At 59.2% G+C, this 26,823-nt stretch overlaps 1 protein-coding gene and 1 long non-coding RNA gene across 2 annotated transcripts; one reads left to right on the forward strand and one right to left on the reverse strand.

Moving 5' to 3' along the window:
• The first annotated feature begins 229 nt into the window (after window positions 1–229).
• Window positions 230–24,327, forward strand: TTC38 (tetratricopeptide repeat domain 38). Its single transcript, XM_023257630.2, has 14 exons — window positions 230–379; window positions 1,410–1,487; window positions 3,362–3,443; window positions 5,926–6,097; window positions 7,175–7,348; window positions 9,914–9,989; window positions 12,710–12,829; window positions 14,623–14,682; window positions 16,030–16,068; window positions 17,107–17,188; window positions 18,977–19,142; window positions 20,614–20,773; window positions 20,968–21,041; window positions 23,142–24,327. Exons 1-14 carry the CDS (start codon window positions 347–349, stop codon window positions 23,233–23,235), a joined length of 1,410 nt encoding a protein of 469 aa, XP_023113398.2. The 5' UTR covers window positions 230–346; the 3' UTR covers window positions 23,236–24,327.
• On the reverse strand, window positions 23,920–26,819 carry LOC123386773. The gene is made up of 2 exons (XR_006601193.1): window positions 26,190–26,819; window positions 23,920–25,965 (listed from the first exon to the last, which is right to left on the reverse strand). It is a non-coding gene; the product is annotated as an uncharacterized LOC123386773 (long non-coding RNA).
• Between the last annotated feature and the right edge of the window lie 4 nt (window positions 26,820–26,823).

A 26,823-nucleotide genomic window follows, 5' to 3' on the forward strand; every position in this document is an offset into this window, starting at 1 on the left:
GCGGCGGCGGCCCCAACACGGTCGCCTGCAGGCGGGAGCCCCCTGGCGGGGGTGGGGCAGGAGTTGGGAAGGTGAGCGAATCCCGAGCTGCCCCGCTGCCCTGCGGGGGAGGCGAGTGCGCCCACCGAGGCTCCCGCAGCGGCTCCTCCCCTCCGGCAGGCGCGGACCCCCTCGGAGCGCCCCCGGGGCGGGGCGGGGCCAGTGCCGCGGACCAGTGAGCTCGCGGGGAAGCGCGGCAGCTCCGCCCCGCGGTGTCCGCCCCACTCTCCCGCCCCGACGCGGAAGGTGCGGAGTCGTGCGGGGTCGCGCGGATCCACATCACCGGCCCGGCCACCCACTTGCCCCCATGGCCGCCACCGCTCCGCTGCGCGACTGCCAGGTACGCGGAGGTTGAGCCCGGCCGGGCCCCGCGGCCCCGGCATGGCTTGGCGCTCGGCGGCGGGGACGGGACCGACCTGCGCGGGACCCTGGATCCTCCGGGGAACCGGCCCCCGAGGGACAGGCGAGCACCTGGGTGCAGGAAGGGACCAGAGTACCCTCCTGTGGGACCCCAGCGGCGCGGCTCGGACCCCGCGGAGACCCCGAGACCTATAATGCGTTAGCCCCAGCCAGTGTGGCTCAGGAGTGTCTCTTTCGGACCCTCCAGGGTGGGCAGCCTGAACCCATTTTGCAGATGAGGAAGGTGAAGTTCAGAGGAGCCGGGGGACTTGCCCCCCCAGCCGTGCAGCCTGAGGAGCTGCCCGCTGTGCTCCGGGAGTAGAGGACATTTTCCTTCCCAGGGCGGGGACGCAGGTCTGTGCACCCCGGCAGGATCCAAAGGGCAGCCCTAACAGTGAACAGTTCTAACGATCTCTAGATCTTTCTGCTGACAGACTTGTAGGTCTGCATCATTTGATAAAGTGGAGAGAGGAGAGGTATTGTTGCTGTGCTTGGCAGATACCGTGTTTGCCCGCCAGTTGGAAAGTCCACCCTGCCGGGCCAGGCTCTCTAAGGCTCTACCCCTTTTCTGTCCCCCTAGACCTCCCCTCAGCCAGATCAGGGACTCCCGTTTCCTGAGTGCTCCCCTGGCAGACACTTCACAGTCACCCCGTGCATCCTCCAGAGCCCCATTCGGGGCCAGCGAAGGGTCTGAGAGAGGATGTTGCCAGAAGGCACACAGCTATTTAGGGACCCCTGGGGTTTGCATCAGGATCTGCCCCCTCGCACCCACAACTCGGCCTCCTCTGCTCTGCACCGTCTATGAAATCTGAGAGTCCCTGCCAGCCCCACAAGGCTGGCTCATATGGAAACCCACACTCACATGATGCGAGGCATTTGGAGATCTTCTGTGCTTGGGGGTTGGGGTTCACATTTATGGCTGGAGGACTACATGGAATAAAGCCCTGAGAGTCTCTTCTTGCTGTGTGCAGGCGTGGAAGGATGCGGGCCTCCCACTGTCAACCACGAGTAACGAGGCCTGCAAGCTCTTTGATGCCACCTTGACCCAGGTATGCCTGCCGGGCAGCGCGGCGGCCTCTCTAACGGCCGGTGGGGAGGTGTTTAAAATTACCAAATGCTTTTAACGGATTTATTTTTCATTTTTAAATGTTCTGGCCCATCGAACAGCTACATTTACTTACACCACGCAATGAACGGTCCTTACACAAGTGCAAGACAATGCCCCGCACCCCCGTCCAGCACGGCTTTGCTTAGATTTACGGCCAGACTCCCGTGTCGTGTGATGTACTCTCCCAGGAAAGCCGGTCGACGATGACCACGAGCAAGGGTGGCACTCAAGGCTTCCTAAGCTTCACATCTTTATCAGCACTCTTGTTTTATAAACAGTGAAGCTCTTCCGCCCCATTCCTGCCCAAATCTCCTGGCGAACTTGGGTACAGGAGGGCCCAAATGGGGGACCCAAACATGCTTCGTAATGCTTAGAGGCCCCGCAGCCAACAGCTTGGGAAGTAGGGGATGCTGTTTTCAATTGCGTAATGATGTTAGCAGTGGGTTACAGCGCAATTTATGTACTCCGGACCCTGGTGCATGGGAACGTGTTGGAGACAACCCACGGTGTGGGTGAGAGGTGCCCCCAGGGTCAGGCAGACAGCAATGTTTATCAGGATGCTGACTCTCCCCAGGCCTCCCTCTATGGTCTGCTGAGGGTTTGATACGGGGCCCCTCCACTTCGGGCTTCGGCCCCTGGCTGGGGCCAATTTTTGAATATACCACTCTCATCTATGGCTGTTCCAAGACCCGCCACCGTATTACCAGTAATTTCTAACACCAGTGAAGGAGCCTGCAGTTTTAGAACTAGGAGGGTCTCAAGAGGTAGGGTCTAACCACTTTGTTTGACGGTGGGGAAACTGAGGCTCAGAGAGCTGTGCTGACTCCTGCAGTGAGGCAGATGATGAGCAGGGTAGGCCTGGGTCTGTATACACCGATGGGAAACTAGAGCCGGGTTTATCGTGAGCAGTGAGAACCCTGCCTGCGAACTCCATCCACACAACGTAAGGACCGAGGAAGCTTCTAGAAACATAAGTACAAGAAACAACCAGTGAGATGCTGTGAGCTTGCCGAAGGACTCCACTGTGCTCATTTGAACTCTGTGCCCTTCCTGCACGTTTTGGCCCCAGTAGAGCCCCGGATTTGTTACAAAGCCCGTTCCTCAGTGTAGCACAGTCTTTCCCCAGACCCTGCCTGTGTATTTTCTGTCCCATTATCAGCATCTCTGGGCCATTCTGTGTTCGAGTGTGGGGGTCTCCGCTCCAACTCCCCCGTGTCTTATTAAAGCATACTCTGCTAATTCTGTGTAGATGCAGGTCAGACATTTGATAGGACACATTTTTTGTTTTGTTTATTTTTGAGAGAGAGAGAGGGGGTGAGGAGGGGCAGAGAGAAGGGACAGAGCATTCGAAGTGGGCTCTGTGCTGATAGCAGTGAGCCTGATGGGGGGCTTGAACCCACGAACCGTGAGATCACGACCTGAGCTGAAGTCGGACGCTCAACCGACTGAGCCACCCAGGCGCCCCTGAAGGTCTTTTTGGAAAAGAATGAATGGAAAGTAGGAAGGTCCCAATTGTGGCGCCCGACTTTGAGGCCCCCTCTCATAGCTAAAGAAGTTGATGTTCGGGGCGGGTCACCTGTCAGGAAGAAGCTTTCTTTAGATGCTTCTTTCCTGAATATGGGGGCCTCACCCGCCCTAGAAAGTGTGCCTTGAGTTACGAGTATTCAGGCTCTTCGCATGAGACCAACCCGGGTGCAGTTCAGGTCATGAAATCCTTCGTTTGCTAGAGGGAAAATCCAGATTCAGACACATGCCTTCCTTAGCATGAACTAAGGACTCCCTGGGGACAACGTTGTTTTGCCTTTTCTATTTCAGTATGTCAAATGGACCAATGACAAAAGTCTTGGTGGCATTGAGGGCTGCCTGTCAAAGCTCAAAGCAGCAGACCCGACCTTCGGTGAGTGATGCTGTCCCCGGGTTGAGGAGCCGCGTCTCGTGGGTCCGAGCGATCTCTGACTGAGAGACTCCACTGGCCTGGGGAGGGCAGGCTGGTGGCAGTGACCAGGCTGGCCTTTTGCCCAGAGGGAGGGCAGCAAGACGAGAGCGACTGGTAGGCTTGGCATAGCACTGCCTTCGTAGAGATGCCAGGTTCCATGTAAGGCATCTTTCTTTTAAAAAAAAATTTTTTTTTTTAACTTTTTTTTTTTTTAACGTTTATTTATTTTTGAGACAGAGAGAGACAGAGCATGAACGGGGGAGGGTCAGAGAGAGGGAGACACAGAATCCGAAACAGGCTCCAGGCTCCGAGCTGTCAGCACAGAGCCCGATGCGGGGCTTGAACTCACGGACCGTGAGATCATGACCTGAGCCAAAGTTGGCCGTTCAACTGACTGAGCCACCCAGGCGCCCCCCAAAAAAAATTTTTTTTTACATTTATTTATTTTTGAGAAACAGACTGAGACAAAGCATGAGTGGGGGAGGGGCAGAGAGAGAAGGAGACACAGAATCCGAAGCAGGCTCCAGGCTCTGAGCCGTCAGCACAGAGCCCGATGCGGGGCTCGAACCCACGAACTGTGAGATCATGACCTGAGCCGAAGTCGGACACTCAACTGACTGAGCCACCCAGGCGCCCCTGTAAGGCATCTTTCTAATTTTTTCCCTAATTGTTTGTCAGGTCGACAGGGAAGACACCGGTCCTATTTCTCAGGGGAGGAAAGAGAATGAGAAACGTACCCCAAACCACTCAGCTGGTAGTTGGGTGGCTAGGACCACATAAGGCTTTCTGTTTTCCAGACCTGACCTAGAACACCAGAGGTGGCTCCTGGGGACTTTCAGGACACCAGTGAGGCTTAACCCGAGCATCTGGGCCGCCAGGGCCTAGTGACGGAGGCTGGCATCACAGACAAGCTGTGTGCGCAGAGGGCATGGGGAGGTCAGCCCCGTGCATTTCAGAACCCCAGGAGGGTGGCCCCAGGAGGGGTGGGGTTCCAGGCCTGGAGGAAGGGCTGAGGAGGGCAGGGCAGTAACCACCATCCCTTTCCATGCCACTGTGGCCGGCTCCCACTGAGGACAGGACGCACGGGATGGGGGAAGAAGGAAGCTGAGCCCAGCCTATGGGGGACCAGGAGCCAGGAATAGGCTCCGGCTCTCTGAGCAGACCTCGGGCCCCAGGATAGAAATGGGGGCCACATGGGTCGTCCCAACACTCTGGTTGGGTCCTGGGTCTCCGGCCTCGCCAGTGACTGAGTTCTAAATGCCGGCGGACCCCGTGCCTCTGTCAGGCTGGGGGCTAGGAAGCTCAAGGGGGACCCGGGGGTCTGCAGACCTGCCAGCAAGGTTGCTACAAGGGCACAAGGCATACCCTCCCCTGTCCCCCCCACCCCCCAAAAAGCTCTCCGCACATGAGTGGCTGAGACAGACTGTACTCCAGGGACCAGCCCCCCCTGCATGGAGCATCTCCTCAGCAGCCCCCTGGAGGCCCGGCGTTGGTGGTAGTGACAATATCAGCCGATGAGGGAAATTAGGGCTGGGGGGTCGTGGGAGCCGGCAGGCAGCCCTGACCAGTTCACCCAGTGAAGGAAGATGCTCCAGACATTGGCAGAATGCCCTTGTTGGAAAAATATTTGTGGAGGTACAGCGTGTCTCTAGGGCTGCTAACGCTCCTCGTGAGTGGCAAGGGCCCAGGCTGGGTTCCCCACTGCTGCGGGGGGGCCCGGCGCACAGCCGACCAGCCGCCTGGCCTGCCCCTCCAGGGATGTGGGTATTTATTCCCCACTTGAGGCTGGGCAGGGCAGGGCTGGGCAGGGCAGGGCAGGGCAGGGCAGGGCAGGGCAGGGCAGGGCAGGGCTGGGCAGGGCAGGGCAGGGCAGGGCTGGGCAGGGCTGGGCAGGGCAGGGCAGGGCAGGGCTGGGCTGGGCTGGGCAAGGCAGGGCTGGGCAGGGCAGGGCAGGGCAGGGCTGGGCTGGGCTGGGCAGGGCAGGGCAGGGCAGGGCAGGGCTGGGCTGGGCTGGGCAGGGCAGGGCAGGGCAGGGCAGGGCTGGGCAGGGCTGGGCAGGGCTGGGCAGGGCAGGGCAGGGCTGGGCTGGGCAGGGCTGGGCAGGGCTGGGCAGGGCGGGCAGGGCGGGCTGGGCCGGGCAGGGCAGGGCTGGGCAGGGCTGGGCAGGGCAGGGCAGGGCTGGGCTGGGCTGGGCAGGGCAGGGCAGGGCAGGGCTGGGCAGGGCTGGGCAGGGCAGGGCTGGGCAGGGCAGGGCAGGGCAGGGCTGGGCTGGGCAGGGCAGGGCAGGGCTGGGCTGGGCAGGGCTGGGCAGGGCTGGGCAGGGCAGGGCTGGGCAGGGCTGGGCAGGGCAGGGCAGGGCAGGGCTGGGCAGGGCTGGGCAGGGCGGGCCGGGCCGGGCTGGACGCCCTGAATCACCAGCTGCTGCTTTCCAACCTTTCGCCAGCGATGGGCCATGCCATCTCTAACGGCCTCGTGCTGATCGGCACCGGAAGCTCCGTGAGGCTGGACAGGGAGTTGGACCTGGCCGTGAAGACAATGGTGGAGGTCTCCAAAACACAGCCGCTGACGCAGCGGGAGCGGCTGCACGTGTCTGCAGTGGAGACCTTTGCCAAGGGGTGAGGGCCTCCCCGGCCGTGGCTGGCACCCTGAGACCGCGCTGGGCGATGCCCCGGGGGCTCCTCCACCGCCCTTGGGAAGCGGGACCAGGGGTGGGCTCGCCCTGCCTCCTGTGGCCATCTCTCAGTGAAAATCACATCCTGCCCGTCTGCTGTGCCTTCGCTTGACTGCAGAACGAGAAAACAGTTGGCTAGGATTTCCAATTTAGCATCCAGACAACTTTCCTTCTTTAAATGAATTGGGTGTTATGTTTGTGACAAAAATGATAGGACCACGTTACAGAAACGTATGAAAGACCAGAGCAGAAAGCACTCGCCCTATCCTCGCCCCAACATACCCTCGCGAACATCTGTTCACAGCCTTCCTTCCGGGTTGTCCCCCCTGTCTCCCTTGTGGCCACGGCTGTCCCCCTGTGTTTCATGGTCCCGCAGCCCATCTCTGGGACAGCCCCTTGCGTCTGCGCCGCCAGGGGAGATGCCCCGCACAGCTAGGCGACCTGAGCTGATGTCTCATGGGTTCCGAAGCAGGAACAAAAGGGGCTGAGTCAGTGGCAGGTGTCGGCACGGGGGTGGGCTTCCCCCTCAGCTGGCTCCCCCTCACACAGCTGGTTCCCGGTCCAGGGAGATTGCCTTTGGCAGCCTGTTAAACCAGTTTTTTTGTTTGTTTGAATTCCAGAGTAAAACTTCCTGCTGGTTTTTCAATGTTCTGAGCCACAACCTAACATGGAAACTTTTTTGTGTGGGTGTATGTAGAATATGTTCCCTCTCTCTCTCTCCCCTCTGTCTCTCTCCCCACACCCCATCTCTCTGTCTCTCATATATATGTATATATATTATAAATATATACAATATATTATATGCAAATATATTTATATAAATATAAATATTTAACATAGGAATATTTATATAAATATATATTATAATTATATATTACGTATAGTATATGTAATTATATATTATATACTTAAATACATATATACATATTTCAGACTCTGGCAAGAAACGATGCCTTTTGCCCACCACATGTGTATGAACTACGTGTTCAGCGCTGCTGAGAAATCTCTCCTTGGCTTTCAGGAACTTTTCCAGAGCCTGTGAACTATGGGAACAGATTCTCTGGGACCACCCAACAGACATGTTAGCCCTAAAATTTTCCCACGATGCCTACTTTTATCTGGGCTACCAGGAACAGATGCGGGATTCTGTGGCTCGGATATACCCCTTCTGGACGCCCGACATCCCCCTTAGCAGGTATGTGCCGGCTGGAAATCATGTCGTTTCTTTTTTACTCTCTCTCTCTCTCCTCTGTCCTAAAAGCATGGCAAGGCTCCTGGCCTTGCCCTGGAAATCGTGAGTCTGCTGTGGCTCTTCTCCGAGTTCTCGAAAGTGAAAAGATCTGTTTGCTCTTCCTCCCCTCCTGTGAACAAGGCAGCAGCATGTGTATCGGTCAGCCCAGGGTAGTTTTGGCTGCGGTAACAAGCATCCTCCGGCTCTCCAGAGGCTTGTTTCTCACACATGCTACACCCCTGTCGTGGGAGGGCCCAGGGCCCTGCACCCCTTGTCATTGTCTCCCTCCTACATCAGGGTCCCAGATGGTGAAGATGCTTTCTGGACACACTGGTCACTGAGAGGGAGAGAAGAGGGCACCCCCGAGGGACTCACGGTGGCAAGGCTTACGGAGGAAGGGCCACCCTGCCATCCCCAAGTCATTGGCCAGAGCTGGTCACCCCCCTCCCCCCCAGGACACCAGGCAGTGGAGCTCTGCTGTGTGCTCGGGAGGAGAGGGAGGCCTGGAGTACCTGAGCGGTACTCCCTCCCGTGTGATGGCTGCACAGAATTGCCTTCAGTGTGTCTTAGTCACAGGACGGTTGTGAAAATCAGACAGCCCCGTGGATTGGAGAGCTGGGTTCGGCAGGGTTCTCTATAGAAACACAACCAGTAGGGTATGAATATCTGTAGCTATATTATTTACATGTTTATACGGGGCAGAGATTGATTGATTTTAAGGAATTGGCTCATGCAGGTGCAGGGACTGGCAAATAAGTCTGAAATCCACAGGATGGGCCAGCAGTCTGGGGAGTCCATGTTGTAACCTGGAGGCAAAATTCCTTCCTCTGAGGACCTCGGTCCTCTCTCTTAAGTCTTCAACTGTTTGGACGAGGCCCACCCATATTATGGAGGGTAATCTGCTTCACTCAAAGTCTGTAGATTTAAATCACATCTGAGAGATTTAATCACATCTGAGAGATACCCTCATAGAAACATCCAGATAGTATCTGACCGAACAACTGACCAAACAACTGGGTACCATAGCCCAGCCGAGGGGACACATGAGAGTAACCATCCCAAGAGCCTAACAATACCGGGCACACCATAAGCATTCAATGCATGTTTCAATGTGGAGGATTAAATGACCCCAATAAATATTTAGAAGCAATATTTAAAATATTTAAATATTTAAAAGCAATATTTATAATATTTAAATATTTAAAAGAAATAAATATTTAAGGGGTGCCTGGGCGGCTCAGTAAGTTAAGCGTCCAACTTCGGCTCAGGTCACGATCTCATGGTGTGTGAGTTCAAGCCTCACATCTGGTTCTGCAATGAAAGTGCAGAGTCTGCCTAGGATTCTCTCTCCCCCTCTCTCTCTTTCAATAAATAATAAAATTTAAAAAAAGAAGGAAAGCAGTATTGAAAAGTCTGGAAGCCCGTGTGCTAGAACACTGCAGCTATGAATCGTGAGAGCTAGACTTTGTCACTATGCGCGGTAGTAAAGATAACACCTGAGTCACCAGTAGAAACTCTGTTGTTCTTCCTTGTTTTCGTGGGATCCCACAAAACTACAGCAAAAGACTGCCTCTGTCACATGTGACTGGCCCGGCGCTCAGTGCTGATGATCACAGACAAGCGATGGAGAAATGGCAGTGTGTGCTGATTCAGTGAAGTGTCCCCTCCCGGGCCGGGCCTGGGCCAGGAGCGAGCGGGACAGACGGGTCCCGGCCACTAGGAGCTGGGGTCTGGGGAGGAGCTGTCCAGCAAGTACAGGCGGGGCTGGGCTGGGGGTGTGCACGCCGCTGGCCAGCAGAGAAGCCACTGCCAGCCTGTGCTCACCAGTACTTCCCAAGGGAGGTGTCCCGGGCTGTGCCCCCAGGTGGGTGTCACCAGCCGGACAGGCAGGAGAGGGCCCTTGTCGTCCTCAGTGGAGACAGCGCGCTGATGTCTTAGGGGGTGGGCTGTGAGTCGCAGAGGGGCCCGCTGCAGAGACGGGGTTTGGGGTAGACGATTGTGCCGACGCTGGGGGGTCACGGCGCTCCCCACCGATCAGCAGCGTCCAGTTGCTGGGAAGCCTGGTGCTTGGGGTGGTACCTGGAGGGGGCGTGTGTCCGTCTCCTGGGGCTGCTGGGACAAAGTGCCATAGACCGGGCCACCTAAAGCGACAGTCCATTCTAGGGGAGGCTCCTTCCTCGCCTCTCCGTGGCTTCCGGCGGGAGCTGGTGATCCGGGGTGTTCCTTGGCCTGCAGCTGCGTGGCTGCGGCGTCTCTTCTGTGTTCACGTGGCTCCATCCTTCGTGTGTTGTTGGTACGTCCCTGTCCGAGTCCTCCTCTCCTTCCTCTCGTGAGGACATCCGTCGTTGGGTCTAGGGCCCACCCTCGTCCCGCAGGACTTCAGCTCGAGGGCGTCTGCAAACGCCTGCATTCCAAATTAGGGTCCGTGCTCAAGCATCGTTTTGGGGGACACGGTTCGGCCCATACTGAGGGTTGCACAGTCCACTGTTGTTGAAGACTTTTTGTTTGTTTCCTCTCTGTTTTTTTTAGCTACGTGAAAGGCATCTATTCCTTTGGATTGATGGAAACCAACTTCTATGACAAGGCAGAAAAGCTTGCCAAAGAGGTAAGTGGGCCCTTCCCCTCGGGGGTGGCGTCAGGCGGGGCAGAGCCCACACGGCCCCCCCTCCCCGCCCCCCCACTCTGGTCCGGTTTCCCGAGAGACCCTGGGGAGGACTCATATTACCAGCAAGGGCAGCTGGCCCTCCCACAGTCCGCAAACTGCCTCCACGGGCCAGGAAGGTGAATGAGGCCCGGGGAAGCTGTGTCCACCTCTCCCTCGGGGCCCCGTGCAGGGCCACCCCAGGCTCCCCGAGCTCTTGTCTGTCTCTGTCCAGAGCTCCACGGTTGCAGACAAAGGTTGCCTCCGGGTGGCCCCTGACCCGGGGGCCGGGGTCTTGTCAGCCAGCTCTTCCCTCGACCTCTGCCTCCCCCCAGAGGGAGGGAACCATGGCGAAGGGTGCAGAGGAGTGTGGTTTTGCCAAGCGCCTCCTGTCGGGCCGGGCCCTTCCCGCCAAGGGCCGGCTGGTACCAACGTGCATGCTGGACGCCCCTCACCAGCGGACCGGGACTGAGCAGTAGGCCGCGGCGGTGGACTTGGGGCTCGTGGTGTCCTCTGCGGCCCTCGGAGGCCGTGTCCTCCAGCCCCTCTCCTCACAGGAGTGGAAACGGACCCCGGGAGGGAGGGGCTGTCGCGCGCCCGGGGACGCCCTGTGCCTGGCTCCGTGACAGACACCCACTCTAGTCTGCTCATCCCCTCCGCCGCGAGGCAGCACGCTCCTCGCCGTCCAGACGAGGGGGCCACGGCGCAGAGAGGCCACGGCTGGAGCCTGCTCACGTCCAGGCAGCTCAGGGAGGGCAGAGTGTCTGCTCACCGGGGCCGCCTGACCCGACCACCGCCCGTTAGGCTGCCTGGACCAGACGCGGCTCCCCCGCGGCCCAGCCAGTGTTCCTCCCCATAGACGTCGCCCTGGTTGCCCACAGCACCCCTCCCCCGGAGGCAGCCTGCACCCTTGGGGGGCCCAAGCGGCCATGAGGTTTCTGAAACCTGTTCCGGTTACACAGATGGAGCCCAGACTTGAGCGCAGGGGGACGGTTCCATGCTCCATGGCGGTCTGGGCTCCGTGGCCTGAGGGAGCGGGTCAGCCACGGGAAGGGGCCCTGAGCGCTCGAGGGCTGTCAGACTGGCTCGAGAAGCCAGAGGGCAGACAAAAGGTGCAGGCCGACGCCCCACCGGGAGCAGGACGTGGTGGAATGGGGTGCCCTTTCTCCTGCTGTACCCACTCGTGCGGGTGCCACGCTCTGAGCCCAACCCCAGTACACCCGAGGGGATTACTGGGCAAGGCCATGCTGTGACCGTGACTGCCAGGCCTCCAGGAGAGCGAGGGTGGAGTCTGGAGAGGCCTCGCGGTGGTGGTGATGCTTGGGCCTGCGCGCTTCTGCGTGCCAAACCCCAGGGGCCCCGAGAGCAAAGGGCTTCAGGCAGGGGAAGCACAGCCTGCTGAGCTCAGGAAGCTTGGAGCCACGTGATAGGCTGAGGCTCAGGGCGGATGGGGGCGGGGCGGGCCCTAGGGCAAAGGTTGCGGGGACAGGCAGGGCGGGTCGTGGAGTGCCTCGTGGCTCTGTCCCAGGGAGACCGGGGAGGAAGCTGGTCCGGCGCCCCTGGTGGAAGGTGGGGCCTAATCTTGGCCGTGGGTCCGGGCCACTCCCTGCCCTGAGCTGTGCCCCGCAGGAGAGCAGCACACTTAGGGGATCCCTTCTCAGGACGCCCCCTCCCCAGGTGTGCGCGGCCGTGCCCCTGCAGTCCCCGAAGTGTCCTGGTCCTGCAGGGCTCTGCCGAGGTGCCCATTGTCCCTGAGGACACCCTCTTTCTTACAGCGCCCCCACGTGGACCGGGCCGGCCCATGCAAGCAGCGGGCGGGAGCAGAGAGGCAGGCTTACCGGGGAAGGGGAAGACCTGTCTGCCTAGACCTCACAGCAGGTGCCAGGCCAAGGCCTCTGCCTCTGTGAAAGGCACGGGGCACCGAGGCAGTCGGTGGGGCTGGAGGAAAGAGCGGCCTGGTGTGCAGGACCTGGGCTCGTGTGGATTGTCCCCTGGGCCACTTTGAGCCTCAGCCTGCCGCTCTGTGCCGGGCACTTAGGAGGTGCGCAGTAAGCATGAGCTGAACACAGGACTAAAAGAAAGCTACAAGGGGGTAGGAATCACGCCCCGTGTCCTGCCCGCCTTGCTGGTCACCCGGCAGGCTCCCCGGTCACGTGAGTGGCTGTTGTTATTCATAGCAATCCCGTCAGAATGAGCCCGGGCTGCCACGCGCGTGGTCATCCACGAGGGGCAGCCGTGAGCACTCGGCAGTCTGCACAGCATTCACGCACGCCCACCGCGTCCACTTGATCTCCAAGGCCAGCCCCGAGGGGATGGCGGCATTACTCCTCACCAGGGGGGACAAAGGCCCAGAGAGGCTGGCCGGCAAGTTGCAGGTGACTCGGCCGCGTGCAGGAGGCTCTGGGGCCAGGAGGATGAGTCCTGGCTTTGGAAAGACCCAGCTGTGGTCTTTCAGCCTCCCTGAGCTCAGTTCCTCACCTTTGAAGTGGGCGGTGAGATCCTCGCTGGTGGCATCCTGTAGATGGTCAGCGGGGCTGGACTTCGGGGTCACTGCTGTTTTGAGGCAGGGCCCGGTGCGCACGCGCTCCAGCAGCTCAGGCCCCTGCTCCCCACGTAACCTGGCCACCAGGCGGCCTGACTAATCCTCGTGACCTCCGACCATCTTCCACCCCCTCCCCACGTAGGCTTTGTCCATTAACCCGACAGACGCATGGTCGGTGCACACCATCGCCCATATTCACGAGATGAAAGCAGAAATCAAGGATGGATTGGAATTTATGCAGCACTCAGAAACCCACTGGAAGGTACGATTCCTGTCGATGGGTCATCTGCCTGGAAAGTTCCGCCCATCCCCTTGGGTTAAGGCTTTAAGGACAGAAGTTACAGGCTGCAGCTTAGTTCTGGGGGAGCTGGGTTGTGTCGAGCCGCAGTGTCCCCAGGGACCCACAGGGCTCCCCGAAACCTGCCGGTGTTTTGCAGGTGATTCTAGAAGATTCTAGAATCTAGATCTAGAAGATTCTAGAAGTTTTGGGCTGGGGCATTTGGTGTAAAGGAACGGGTCAGAAAATGACCGAGGACACCAGAGCCTGGCACGGGGGAGAACCGTAAGAACCCTGAGCTGTGTCTTACCACCAGCCGGCTGGCTCAGCATGGAACCCACGGGTGGGCTCGGGGAGCACACGGCGCAGCCAGGGGCCGATGGGGCAATGATGTGCAGTCGGCTCCCCTAGGCAGATACTGATAGTGTTTGCGAGAGTGCTGAGTCTGGGGGAGGAGGAGCAGCTGTGTGGCCATATCCTCTGGGCTGAGGGCCAGGGGCTTGCCCAGGCAGAACCGAGGGAGGCCAGGGAAGGCTTGGGCCAGGGCCTTCCAGCACATTCCATTCACATCCCTCCCCCAGACGCTGCGATTTTACTGGGTGTTGGGTGTTGGAGGCCTGGCTGGACCCTGGGGCAAGAAAGTGACCCTCTGAGCCTCGGTTTCCTCATCTGTATACCTGCTGTTGTAACAACTGGGAAGCCCCCAAATGAGTTCTCCTTGGTGTTGGTTCTAGACATGTGTACAATGAGGCAGCCCAGTCTGGCCGGGTAATGCTTGCGTCTGTCCCCTGCTGTGGCTCCTGGCAGCCTCTGGCCTGGCAGGACAGTCTTGCTTTAGATAGTGTGGCCTGGGACTCCCTTTCCTCCTCCTCCTGCCCCAGACTGGTGCTCAGTCAAGATCCTACCCTGGGGACCCCACGGAGAGTCCAGCCCAGACTTCTCTGTCCTCAAAAGGCCTGATCAAGTGGAGTGAGCAGCTTCCCAGCAGCCCATGAACCACACCGTGATAGGGACGCTCTTAGGGATGTGGAAACTCAGAGGAGGCATCCAACCCCCCTGGACTTGAGGGTGAGGTGGTCACGGAAGGCTTCCTGGAGGAGGCAGCCCCTGAGCTGGGTATTGAAGGGTGGCTAGGCGTTTGCTAGGTGATAGATGGGGAGGTGGAGGGTATTCCAGCCAGATTGAGCAAAGACACCGAGGCCTGCAGGGGCCTGTGAGGAAGAGGGGACACAGGCAGCCTGGGTGTCCTCAAGCACAGGTGCAAGGTAGACGTGGGCCTTGGAGAAGGTGTTGTCAGTTCCTCTTTCCAGGAGGTAGAAGGTGGTGTCCAGGTAGGGGAGGAAGTGTTCGCGGTAGCCTCACAGAAGGAAGGGTTAGTGCTCACGATGGGGCCTGCAGACTGCCAGTCGTCAACCACACCCCCCTTCCTTGCCGGCCTCGCCAGTTCCTGAGGGGAGTCCAGCCCTGGGCTCATTGATCCTCACGGCTTTATTGGGATTTGGACACCCCGGGGGCCTCGGCACCTGTTTGTGGATCCATCGCTCGTTTTCTTGAGGCTTGAGGAGCAGGGTGACCTCCGTGTCAACCGTTCTCAGAGCTGACGGGGACGTCGGGGCACAGAGGTGCCTGGCACAGGCCGGCCTCAGCATGGGTGCCGGGGAACGTTTCCCGCACTCAAGGTCGGGGGACGGTCCTGCACTGTCACAAAACCACAGCTGGTATTTTTTTGTCCCACAGGCTGTCAGATTTTTCTCTAATTCTCTCATTTTTCCCCCCAGGACTCTGATATGCTTGCTTGTCATAATTATTGGCACTGGGCTCTGTATCTGATTGAGAAGGTAAGCTGGTTAGCTGTCTTATTCTACAAAGATGTCCAGAGAAATAAATATTTGTCTACCTTTTGCTGGTTCCCCGGGATAACAGTTTGGGTTTGCACGTTTAAATGGTGTCTGGTGTAACAGAGCATTAAGGTTTTCAAATAGCTCTTCAGGCTTAAACCACGTGAGGTGTTTTTCGCTGTGTGGACGCGGAAGCCGTGTAAGCCGCATGTAATTTGTGGACACAATTTAGGTCAAGTGTCCTCAGCCGCTGGAGTGAACGAAGCCCCCACCCCTCAGGCTGCACCTGAATGAGCTGTGAGACCCTCCAAATGCTTTGTTCCAGTGAGAGTGAGGGTGTGGGGAACAGCCTCGCCCCCAGGGATTCTGCCCCTCGGTCCCCTTTGTACGGGAGCTTCTTACAATGGTGCTTATCGTGGAAGAAATCTAGAAGCTCCCTAAAACTCCAAAGGAAGGGGCGCCTGGGTGGCGCAGTCGGTTAAGCGTCCGACTTCAGCCAGGTCACGATCTCGCGGTCCGTGAGTTCGAGCCCCGCGTCGGGCTCTGGGCTGATGGCTCAGAGCCTGGAGCCTGTTTCCGATTCTGTGTCTCCCTCTCTCTCTGCCCCTCCTCCCCTCCCCCGTTCATGCTCTGTCTCTCTCTGTCCCAAAAATAAATAAAACCCCAAAGGAAAATGCCCAGAAGTTGAGGGTCCGCGGTGACACAGAGATGCAGTGACACAGTGTGTGGAAGAAAGCAGTGGCCCCCATTGAATGTAAGACAAGGAAAATACAGGGGGAAAAAAAAGACTAGAAAAATAACGTGAGAAAGCTCATAAGAGTCTGACAGGCGCAATGGGGACAAGAATGCTTCAATAGAAACTGTCCCCTTAGCGGCAGAGGCGCCAAGAGCCCAGAGCAGAAGTGGTTCTCCTCTTCCACCCTAAGACCCTCTGGGACACTGCCCCTGCACCCCCCCCCCCATGGGATGTGCTGGGGTGGGGGGTGGGGATTGGCTTTTCGGCTCATTTCTCATATTAGGTTTCACCTTTGCTACATGTTTTTGTTTTTTTAAAGTTTATTTTGAGAGAGAGAGAGAGAGAGAGAGAGAGAGAGAGAGAGAGAGAGAGAGAGAAAGGGAACGAATGGGGGAGGGGCAGAGAGAGAGAGAGGGAGGGAGGGAGGGAAAGAATCCCAAGCAGGCTCCTGGCGGTCAGTGCAGAGCCTGATGCGGGGCTCAAACTCACAAACTGTGAGATCATGACCCGGGCCGAGATCAAGAGTCAGACACTTAACCGGCTGAGCCCCCCGGGCGCCCCTCCCCTTTGCTGCATGTTGATCACGGGACCTTGATTCTTGATTTTTCCAGGGCGAATACGAGGCCGCGCTGACCATTTTCGATACGCACGTAAGTCTACTTTCGCACCTAGTTTGGTTGAGGGCAAAAATTTGCCTTTTTAGTCTCTAGCGGGTGTTTGAGCCCATCAGTATTGTCTCAGCCAGAAACAGCAGCGGAAGCAAGAGCTCCCCTCTTGTGTCAGGCCTGCTGGGGTGATTTCTTGCCCCACGTAGCGGCGTAACCCGTGACCCAGATGGGTCGAAGACTCTCGGGGACTCTGTGCGCCGTGGGCGCTGGTAGAATGACGCATCTAAGTTGGTCCTTTCTGGCATCCCGGGCTTTTCTCTAGTCATTTTCGATTGCTTTTCTCTGGTGGAATCAGTGATCTGCCCACGGGAACTTTTTTCACTGTAGCAAAATATGTACGAGATTCGCACCGGGATCATTTTTGCGCATATGGTTTGGCGGCCCTGGGTCCATTGACTGTCACCACGGCCTGTCTCCAGAACTCTTTGGTTTCTCCGACTGTAACTCCGTGCCCGCTGAACACTAGCTCCCACCCACCCTCCTCCAGCCCCTACGTGTGCCTTTAAGAGAAAACCAGCCTAATTCACGGCTCCTGGGAACCCCTGTGCAGACTTTGAAACAGGAGACCGGGGTCACAGAAGTGCCTGGGGCCCAGGGCTCTAAACCCCAGGAAAACATTCAGTAAAGTTTCAGTTGAGTCTTCCTGTCGAGTTTTGTCAGGATTGTGTAGTGAGAAGTGAAGGGTGACTACTCAAGTGCCGTGAGGGACAGGCCAGCCGAATGCTGACCTGGGAACTGGTGACCCAGCCTCCCACCGGCGTGGCCTGAGGCTGGGGACCGGAGGTGACAGATGCTGACCCGGCCTCTGCTGGAGGCTACTGTTCTCTCTTGTTCGGGTTTCTGGCCTGGACCTGCCACAGGCCTGGGCAAGGGGAGGATCCTGGTAGTTGAGGCAGAGGGGCGGTGGTGGGGGCTCCTGTTTGCTGAGGACTGGCTCCGTGCAGGCCCCACACGCGGCCCATCCCTGCGGCCCCTCATGTGCCTCCCCCCCCCCCCCACCGCCCCGCCCCTGTCTTCCAGGTCCTCCCCAGCTTGAAGGCCAGTGGAGCGATGCTGGATGTGGTGGACAGCTGCTCCATGCTGTACCGGCTGCACATGGAAGGTAGCCCGGTCTGCGTACTCCCCTTGCGCTCCTCTGCCCTCTCTCCTCCCCCAGGACGAGAGGAAGGGGACCTGGGCCCAGAGCTGGGCAGGAGCTGATGATCGAGCCACTCAGGGCCCCGCTGCAGGCCCAAGTGGCTTGCCCATCTGTGGGCCTGGGTGCCGGCTCTGCAGTTGCCTTCCAGCCCGGCTGAGGCCTCTGGGCCCCGTGCCTTTCCCACGGCCTGCCCACCGGACCCGCAGGGCACGGGTAGCACCTGGCCACCTGTCTTCGGGTGCTGCCTCCTCTCTCAGAACAAGAGAGGCGACCGTTTCTCAACTCCCTGGGATTCCAGAGCGCGAGGTTTCTCAACATTGTCATCCCACACTCTGCAGGTAGCCGCTTGCCAGATGCTTCTCCCTTTCCCCTCAGGCCCAACCTGTATCCGCTCCAGGCCCTGGGTCAACGGGACGATGTGGGGATGAGACCTGGGCAGGGCAAGCTGTTTCCGGAGGGTTCCGGGAAGGCCTCCTCGTGGAGGTGAAATGTGAAGCATGGAAGGGTGTGCAGGGTTTTGCCAGGCAGGGATGGGAAAGGATATTCGGTGCAGGGAGCAGCCTGTCCACTGCCCCCAGGACACAGAAACCGGCAACCTGCTACGGGACGAGTGACCGAAGAGCAGGGTCAGTGTGGTCCAGGCTGAGAGGCAGCTGGGGCTGAGCTCGGGTAGGCCGAGGCCAGAGCAGAGGCTGCTACTGCGTTTTCCAGGCCAGCTCAGGATGTTCAGATGGTAAAGCGGCAAAAGTGAAAGCTGGTCTGTCGAGGGGCCTGGAAGAAAGGTGGAATCCTGTTGACCCAGAGACCCTGTGAGCCCTTTGCCTGCAGAGGCAGGGCTTGAAGCCTCCTGGAACTCTCTGGGGTCCCTGCAGCCTCTCACCTTGGTGCACGTGTGGGGGGGCGGCTCAGAGGGACAGAGGCTGGGAGGCACAGTCGTGGGGCCAGGGGCATGTGGAGGCAAGACAAAGGACACTCACTCCCCCACCACAGAGTGGAGACTCAAGAGACCTGTCCGACCTGACGGGCCGAGACAGAGGTCAAGGGCAACATCTCCCGAACCACTTCGGGAGGTGCCCCCAAGAAGCAGGAAGAAGCTAGTAACTTCCGGGAATCGGGAGGTGCTGCTGGGGAGCGGAGAAGGGTAGGGGCTGCCTATAGAGTTGAGAAATCTAGACACGAAGGTGGGAGAATTATTAACTGAGCAGATTTTTATAAAACACCTTGTATCTCTCAGGCGTCATATGTAACCATAGGAAGAGTTTTATTTTATGTATTTTTTAAGAGTTTATTTTTGAGAGAGACTAAGAGAGAGCACAAGCAGGGGAGGGACAGAGAGGGAAAGGGAGGATCTGAAGCAGGTTCTGTGCTGACGGCACAGAGCCCGACGCGGGGCTCGAACCCACAAACCGTGAAATCATGGCCTGAGCCGAAGTCGGACGCTTAACCGACTGAGCCACCCAGGCGCCCCCACAGGGAGAGTTTTAAAAATGGTTTGGGGGGTTGTCAAAGGGGCCAGAAACTTCACTTACTACCCTTCAATAGGTTAATTTGTTTACCTTATGAATCTGTTGCTTTTATAATTACAAGAAGTTAACATAAAATGGGCCCAAAGGCCTCAGTATGAGGCCCGATGCCGCTTGCCGGCCCTGCTCCCCTGCCCAGCCTCTGGGGGGCGTGGGGGTACAGGAGGCCCCTGCGCAGGACGTGCTCATACAGAATGCCAGGTCTGTGGTTTCTTCCCCGTGTCCTCAGGGGTGTCCGTGGGGGAGCGGTGGCAGGACGTCCTGTCGGTGACCCAGAAGCACAGCCGTGACCACATCCTGCTGTTCAACGACGTGCACTTCCTGATGGCATCCCTGGGTGCTCGGGACCCCCAGACCACGCAGGAGCTTCTGACCACCCTGCAGGATGCCAGCGAGTATGCACCGCAGACTGGGCCCTGCTGAGAGGGCAACAGAGGCCGGCTCCGTCCCTGCCCCTGCCCCTGCCCGCCGGGGGTGCTGGGGGTGGGGGCCCCCTCGGGGAGTACGGCTGTGGGGATGCCGTGGTGGTGGTGGGGGGCTGCTGCCACACGTGTGCCCCACAGGCGTGTGCTCCCAGGTGGATGTATCCCATGGGGTACACTTGCTCCCCCAAGAGATGGGGCACATCTTCCGGCTGGGAGTGACAGCATCTGTGTCATGGGCACAGCCTCCCACAGGGGACATGGTGAGGCCCCAGAACCAGAGAGACCTGCTGCTTACAGCATCTGAGATCCCAGACTGAGCCTCAGATCTCTGCTCTGAGCCTCAGTTTCCTCATCTGCAAGCTGGGGACAGTGGCAGGAGAGGGAGGTGCAGTGACACGGTCATACAGCTCCCCGGCACAGCTCCTGGTATGGGTGGGAGGCCCCGGGGAGCCCAGGGTCCTCCGCAGCGTGGGCCACCGGGGATGTAGCTGAGCCCCGCCTGTAGGGCTGGAGCTGTGGGAGGCATGACCCCTGGTGGTCTGTCCTGGGGGCCAGGCGCGGGCTGGCCACCGCCACGGCCGCTGCCCTAGCCCTCCTCCCAGAGCTGTGCTGCAGGAACCGTGGCCTGTGGCCGGGGAGGCAGCTTCAGGAGAGGTGTCCGCTGTTGGCTGTCTTTTCACCACAGGGAAGGCCTGGGGAGCCCACCAAGCACTTGAGTATTTTTTTTTAAATCTTTTTAATGTGTACTTATTTTTGAAAGAGAAGGAGACAGAGCATGAGCGGGGGAGGGGCAGAGAGAGAGGGAGACTCAGAATCCGAAGCAGGCTCCAGGCTCCAGGCTCCGAGCTGTCAGCACAGAGCCCGATGCGGGGCTCGAACCCACAGACTGTGAGATCGTGACCTGAGCTGAAGTCGGACCCTCAACCGACTGAGCCACCCAGGCACCCCGAGTATTTGATTCTGGCTTTTAAGACAGGCTTAGAGCCGGCCGCTGCCTCCATGGCTGCAGGCCCTGTGACCCAGACCAGCGGCCACCTGAGGGCCAGCAGGGAGACAGGGGCCGTGACAGCCGTCTGCCTCGGCCCCGGGGCCAACTCCAATACCAGGCCTTTACCTGCATCGTCTGCAAGCCTCCTGACAGCCCCGAGCGGTTGGCACTGTTCCCCACACTTTACAGATGAGCAAGGTGAGGCCAAAAGTTGAGGGGCCTGCCTGAAGTCAGGTCGCTAGTGGACAGCAGAGTTCAACCCAGGGTTGAGAGAACCCCCTTGTCTCCCCTTCCTGGCCGCTTCTCTTCCGACCAAAGCACCTGCTGTGTCAGGCCCAGAGCCGGGGACACCCTCCCCTCAGGACGCCGGAGTCAGGCAGGGAGGCATCTGTGCTGTGACGGGCAGTGCAGAGTGCCCTGCAGGTGACCGAGGGCACCTTCTCCGGCTGGCAGGTCCCCCGGGGAGAATTGCCAGCACCTCCTGGCCCGTGACGTGGGGCTGCCCCTGTGCCAGGCCCTGGTGGAGGCCGAGAACGGGAACCCGGACCGTGTCGTGGAATTGCTCCTGCCCATCCGCTACCGTATCGTCCAGATCGGAGGCAGCAACGCCCAGGTGAGCCTCCGGCCACACCAGCAGCCTGGGTCCGGCAGGGTCTCTCGGCGTGGGCGCCCGTGGTGCGGGGGTGTCCTTACCATTCGCATCCCCCGGGAAGTTTGCCCCTGAGAACAGCCCTGCCCGCAGTGGGGTGGGGGCTCTCGCCCCTCATCCCACGTTATAGGAGCCCAACCTGCCCGGTGACCTTTCAGAGAGACGTCTTCAACCAGTTACTGATCCACGCGGCCTTGAACTGCACTTCTGGCGTCCACAAGAACGTGGCACGGTGAGTTCCTCGCTCACACCCACACCGGGCTTGGGGACGTTTCTGAGCATCGCTCCCTCTCTCATGGGGGTCTCCCCACGGGCTTCCAGCTTGCCCTGAGTCTCCCACCTCCCACCACCCGAGGCTATGGGGGGGGGGCTTGTTTTTCCCTGTTAGCATGCTCAGCTTGGCCAGAGGGGGTCCACCCCACCCCCAGGCCGGTCCTCCTGCTCTCCCCAGCCCACTCCTCATTCGAGCCTTGTTGTAAGTTGCCCAACACGACCTGCTGTTTCAGGGTCCTGGGCCTTTGCACATGCCGCATCCTCTGCTGGGGACGCTCTTTCTTTCTCACGGGGCTGACTGTGCTGGGCTCCAGGAGGTGGCGGGGGGGGGGGGGGGGTGTGGCAGGCAGACCCAAGGCCTGGCGGGTGGTTCTTATTTCTCATGTGGGAAGTAACGCTAGCAACTATCTCTTACACACACACACACACCCACGCACACACGCACGCACGCACGCACGCACAATGGGGCTGGGTCAGGGCACATTGCCCTGAAGGCTGTGGGGTAGCTGGAGCTGGTGGGGAGTTAGGGAGAGAGGATGTCCTGGAGAAGAGACAGTTGAGGGGAAGCCCGAAACCAATGGGTTTGACCAGACCCATGGTCTGGTTAGGAGGAGGGGCTGGAGGGTTAGGGATGTGGGGGCGGGGTGCCCCCAGAAGAAAGCTCTGCAAAGCCCGGCCCTCACTAACAGCCTTGGAGCTCCCACACCTGCCTCGCCTTGCCCTACATGGGGCAGCCGAGTTCCATGCTGGTTCCTGCACCAGATCTTCTACCTCTGGGGTGAGATGTGACCCCTCCTCATGGGTCCCCTGCGCCCCCCACCCCAGCACACCGAAGGGAAAGGGAGGAAGGGAGGAGCTGTGGGTAGGTGTCAGGAGAGCCAGTGAAAGCCCTGCGGTGAGTCCCGGGTGGCCTCTGGCGGAGCCGTGGAAGTCAGGTGGAAAGCCCGAGGGTCTGAGCGTAGGCTCAGGCGGTGCATGCTGGGTGAGCCCCAGCTGCCCCAACATTTCCAAACGGAGCAGTGCAGGTGTTCTCAGTGCTGATGAAACAGGTGTACACGCTCTGGAATCGGTTAAGACTCTGAAGCATCTTTGGACACGTGTGGTTCATAAAAGCCACACCCCTTTCTTTAGGGGGCAGATCCCTTAGAGAGTTCCAGGTCCCGGTGTGGGTGCGGGTTGGCAGGGAAGGTGAGGCCCTTTGGATAGGAGGGCTGAGGGCTGGAGCAGGGGAGCTGGGGCAGGTGCAGGGTGGGGGCCATGGTGGGTAGAGGATGCCCTCTGGGCTGGGCAGAGGGTACTATGCAGCAGGGGGTCTGTCCATGGGCGAGCTGAGGGGGAACGGGCCCCACAGGCAGCCTGGAGCCCATGAGCCCACTGAGGGCCACTTGCTGCAGGCTCACCTCCAAGTGCCCTCCTGTCATTGACAGGAAGCTCACGCCCCTCCCCTCCAAGGTGGAGATCCTGGGCCCCCTGCGATGGCGTCCCCACCCCTAGGGCCAGGCCTAGCCCCTTAACCCCCCCTCACCCCATGGAATCACTCTTGTCAATTGTTTGGGGGTCTTTCCCTTAAACGATACTTGCTTTGTTCAGACTTGCCTTCCCATAGCCACTGGCGTTCCCAGCGGGCCTCATGCCTGGCTTCCCCTTGACCCCCACAGTCCAGTTCTACCCTCTTGTCTGGTGGAAGGATGGGCCCTGGCTTCCTAAGGCAGGTGAAGCCACAGTTATGTGCTCACCCAGCTATGTGTGTCTCGGGGACAGCATCAAAATGTTCTCCAAACACTGGACGTTCTGGTTACACACTGGAGTCCCTACCTTCTCATCCTTGAACCTCCTGCACCTGGTTCACCACCTGGTCCCCCTGCCAAGGTCAGGCCTCCTGCTGCTGGGCTCTGTCCCTCCTGTCCCCGCTCTCCGGTAGCCCGGGAAGGGGAGCAACTTGCTTTCTGCTCATCTCAGCCCCAGGCCGAGCTGCCTGTCCTGCCTTGGGGCCCGGGAACCATCAGGCCCCACATCCTTCTAGAAGATTCCACCACAGACCCTGTCCCTGTTTCCACAGGAGCCTCCTGATGGAGCGTGATGCCTTGAAGCCGAACTCACCCCTGACCCAACGGCTCATCCGAAAGGCTGCGGCCGTCCACCTCCTGCAGTGAGCTAGGCCGGGCCCCTTCCCTAGCGTCAGATCTGCTGCCCCCTGGCTTCTAGGGTTAGAAGCGGCTAGAGCCCGTTAGGTGGTTCTGTTGAGTAATTTTGCAGCTTTAAGCAAAAAGCCCTGTAACCAGCAGCGTTACAGGGAGCGGGGACACCAATCAACTTTAAACACGAGTCAGGATCTTTTCGTCCTTGTTCAGGGCTGAGGGGCAGCCTCAAGCAGTTAGAACCAAACTAGTTTTTTACCACTTGCCTTGCAAACTGTATCTTCACAGGGCACTCCCCCATCTCCTGGTGTTCAAGGGTTGGAAGGTGGGGTTGGCTGGAGGCCAGCGCAGCTCAGGGAGGACAGTCTTCCACACAGCCCCTGGGGACCCGCTCCCCCCAGGCCGCCCCTGGGATAAACCCTCGCCTTGTCTTCCTCATATTCTAGATCTGTTGTCCCATCTTTTGGTTGAGGGCACCCATGATGGGAGAAGTGACTTGCCCGGGTCACAGCTAGTGGAGGCCCTAAGATTCACCTTGGGCCTCCGCAAGGCCTCACCTCACCGTCTGTGTGTCCCCCAGCTGCCCCCCCCACCTCAAAGAAGCACAAGCATGTGGGGGGCCCTCTGCCGTCTCTGGAGAGGTCTGTGAGCTTCCCAGGGGGCTTCAGTGGTGCCGATCAAGGGGCCTTGGGTATGTGGTTTCCTTTGCCAGCTATGACTTTAATCATACGAGTGCACAGGCGCTGAGTTGACACACTTTCTGGGGCGTGTGGATTGAGCCCAGGGTTGCCCTGTTGTGGCAACAAACACACAGCACTGTGGCCCGTGGCTTTACCACGATCCGAGCCGGTTTTACAAATGCTGCCTCAGTCTCAGTTTCCCCCTTTTCTTAACCTGGCCCTTAAATCAGGGAGTTGCTGATTTCACTGGAATGCGCCCATGAGGGGCGATCCTGGCCCCTAAATGTTTCTCAGGTTCCTTCAGTGTAAGCTGACATTAGGGAGGGACTCAGGCAGGGGGCAGGTCTCCTGGGAGGCAGTGGAGGCCTCCAAATCGATTAGATAAATTTTCTGAGATTAAAATAAATTAGGTAATCAGTTCCTTTGACTTGCTGGTGACACCTTTCCGCATGTCCCATGGGTCAGGCCTGGGTCATGGGGAGGCAGGCTTCTCCTTGAACTTGGGGTGTGGGTGGGGCAGGGAGTCAATGGGTAATTACAATAGGATTTCGAGAGGGGTGCTGTCTCTACTCGGGAGGTAGAGACACATTCCAAAGGCGAGCCTGCCCTCCGATCCTGAGCTGTCCCCTCCTGCCGGATGCCATGACACAGCAGGCTCACACTCCATCTGCCCTCCCCTCTCCTGGTTCCAAACAAGACGCAGAGTGGCCGGGGAAGGCGGAACCCGGGTCTCTCCTCGGAGAAGCCCTCCACTCGTGTGGGGCAGGCTGGCGAGGATGCCCTTTCTTCCCCTGCTGTGACCTCCTCAGGTCAGGGATGGGATCTGTCCCAGCACCACCCAGCACTTGGCCTGCACTGAGGACCCGTCGAGGAACATTGGTGAAATGAAGCAGAATCTTATCGGGGGAGGGAAGAAATGTGTCTGATGGGCAGGCCCACGATAGGACAGATGGAAGACGATACGGTTTAGACTCAGCAGCAACAAGCTATTGATAATCAGTGCTGATCCTGAGCACCTCCTAGGTGCTGACACGATACAGGGAGAGGAGCATCGGGAGTGGGCGCTGGGAGAGCTCACCCCCTGCAGACAACCCCAGGGCTGTGGGGACCTGACATCTGGGCCAGGCACCCCCTGAGCCCTTGCTACAATTGTGCAGGGGGTTGAGTCAGGCAGGCCTAGGCCTTAGGGCCCTTGGTTGAGCACTGGCGGCACGAGACCAGCTGTGTCTTACCAGAGGCCTTGGTAGGTGGAGGGAAGCCTGGGGCTCCCGGGGTTGTGGGCCCAGCAAAACCAGCCTGCCTGAGGGTGTGCAGGACCCCGTAGAGGCAGCTGGGAGAGGACGTGACCCTGTGCCCTCCTTCGAGCCCCTCTTTCTATCCAGACCTGAAGCCGGGGCCATTCCTGGACCTCGCTGTTCCTTGAGCCAGTAAATTCTCCTCTAAAGCCAGCTTGAAGCTGGTTTCCTGTTTCTTGCGACCCAAAGGCTCCTGACGGATACCTGCAGCTGGGATTTGTACCTGGGTCAGCCTGGCACCTTCTTTCTTATGTACTTAAGCAGGAATCTGAGCAAAAGACAATGGAATTCAGAAAGGACCCATTGGACAGAGACTCAGGTGGGAAAGGCAGGGTCCAGGGACCCAGCACATCAGAGTGCAGTGGGGAGTGAAGACAGAAGTTGAAGGTGACAGAGGGGGCCCTTCAATAGAAAAGAGGGGTTTGGGGATGCCAGGACCGGCCAAAGGGCATGCGGAGGGCAGGCTGGGCTCTTTGCAAGCTGCTAGACTCCCCACCTCCCTTGAATACCTAGCTCCCGTGCTCTCAGCTCTTGCCTGGGGTCCAGTGCTGGGCTGGGTGAAGCTGGGGACGTCACATGACCGCGACCCCACCCTGCCTTTTAGGCTCACGGTCTCCTGGGGAGCTGCACTCAGGATCAGAAGTGAGAAGGGACCACAGTGAAATGGGGGTGATTGGTGTGGATGGTCCAGACGCCAGACGGCCTGGAAGGCTTCTTGGTGTAGGTCCTGGGCCCAGGATGGCTGCCTTCTGGACAGTTCTCCACCCAACCTGCCCCACATAAATAGCTCATTATCATGCCTGACAATGGTGCTCTCCCTTTTGGAGTTCCCTCCTTCGCAGGGCAGACCCTAGGCGTCATCCCTGGCGCCTCCTTCCCACATCCCGCTACATCCACCAGTGCCAGATACCTAGGGTAACGGCTTCATGACACTGTGTCCTGAGGGGACCCCCTCATGCCACTGTCCCGCCCACGAGGTGGGTATTACATATACCTGAACGCCAGTCCAAGGCTCAAGTGAGGCCAGTCTCAAGGGGCCGCGGACTGCCCTGTTCACCGTCGGTGCTTCGCGTCGCTCAGATCAGGGATCTTGCCCCAACTTGCGCATTCCCCCATGCAGACTCCATCACGGGACCCTGCGCGCTCCTCCAATCTGCCCCCGCAGGACCCCCCCCAGCGGCTGTGAAGCCCAGGGGAAGCTTGGGCCGCACCTCTGGCCAGGCTCAGACCATCACAGTTCTCCGCCACCACTCAGCTTCTCCTGGCCCGGAGGGGGGCACAAACCAGCGTCACCCGGTGCGCTCCTCGGGGCAGGGGCAGGGGCCGGGTCTTGCTACGGTATTAGTAACCGGTGCGAACTGCTTTACGAAGCAGACAGGTGCACCTATTTTGTTCGGTCTTCACAGTCAACATCCTGCTGTAGGAAATGAAGTCTCTCCATTTACAGATGAAGAGCTGGGATCGGAACCACGTCCCTTGTCACGCGTAGCCACCCCGGGCCAAACCGGCGGGCACGCGGTACCCGCAGCAAGGAAGCCCCGCCCCGCTCTGCGCGCCCACCGCGGGCTCTCGGCGGAACGCCGGCGGGCGCCGCCCACCCGCGCGCGGAGGCAGTGCGCACGCGCGCC

Source organism: Felis catus, chromosome B4, assembly GCF_018350175.1.
Source record: "Felis catus isolate Fca126 chromosome B4, F.catus_Fca126_mat1.0, whole genome shotgun sequence".
NCBI lineage: Eukaryota > Metazoa > Chordata > Mammalia > Carnivora > Felidae > Felis > Felis catus.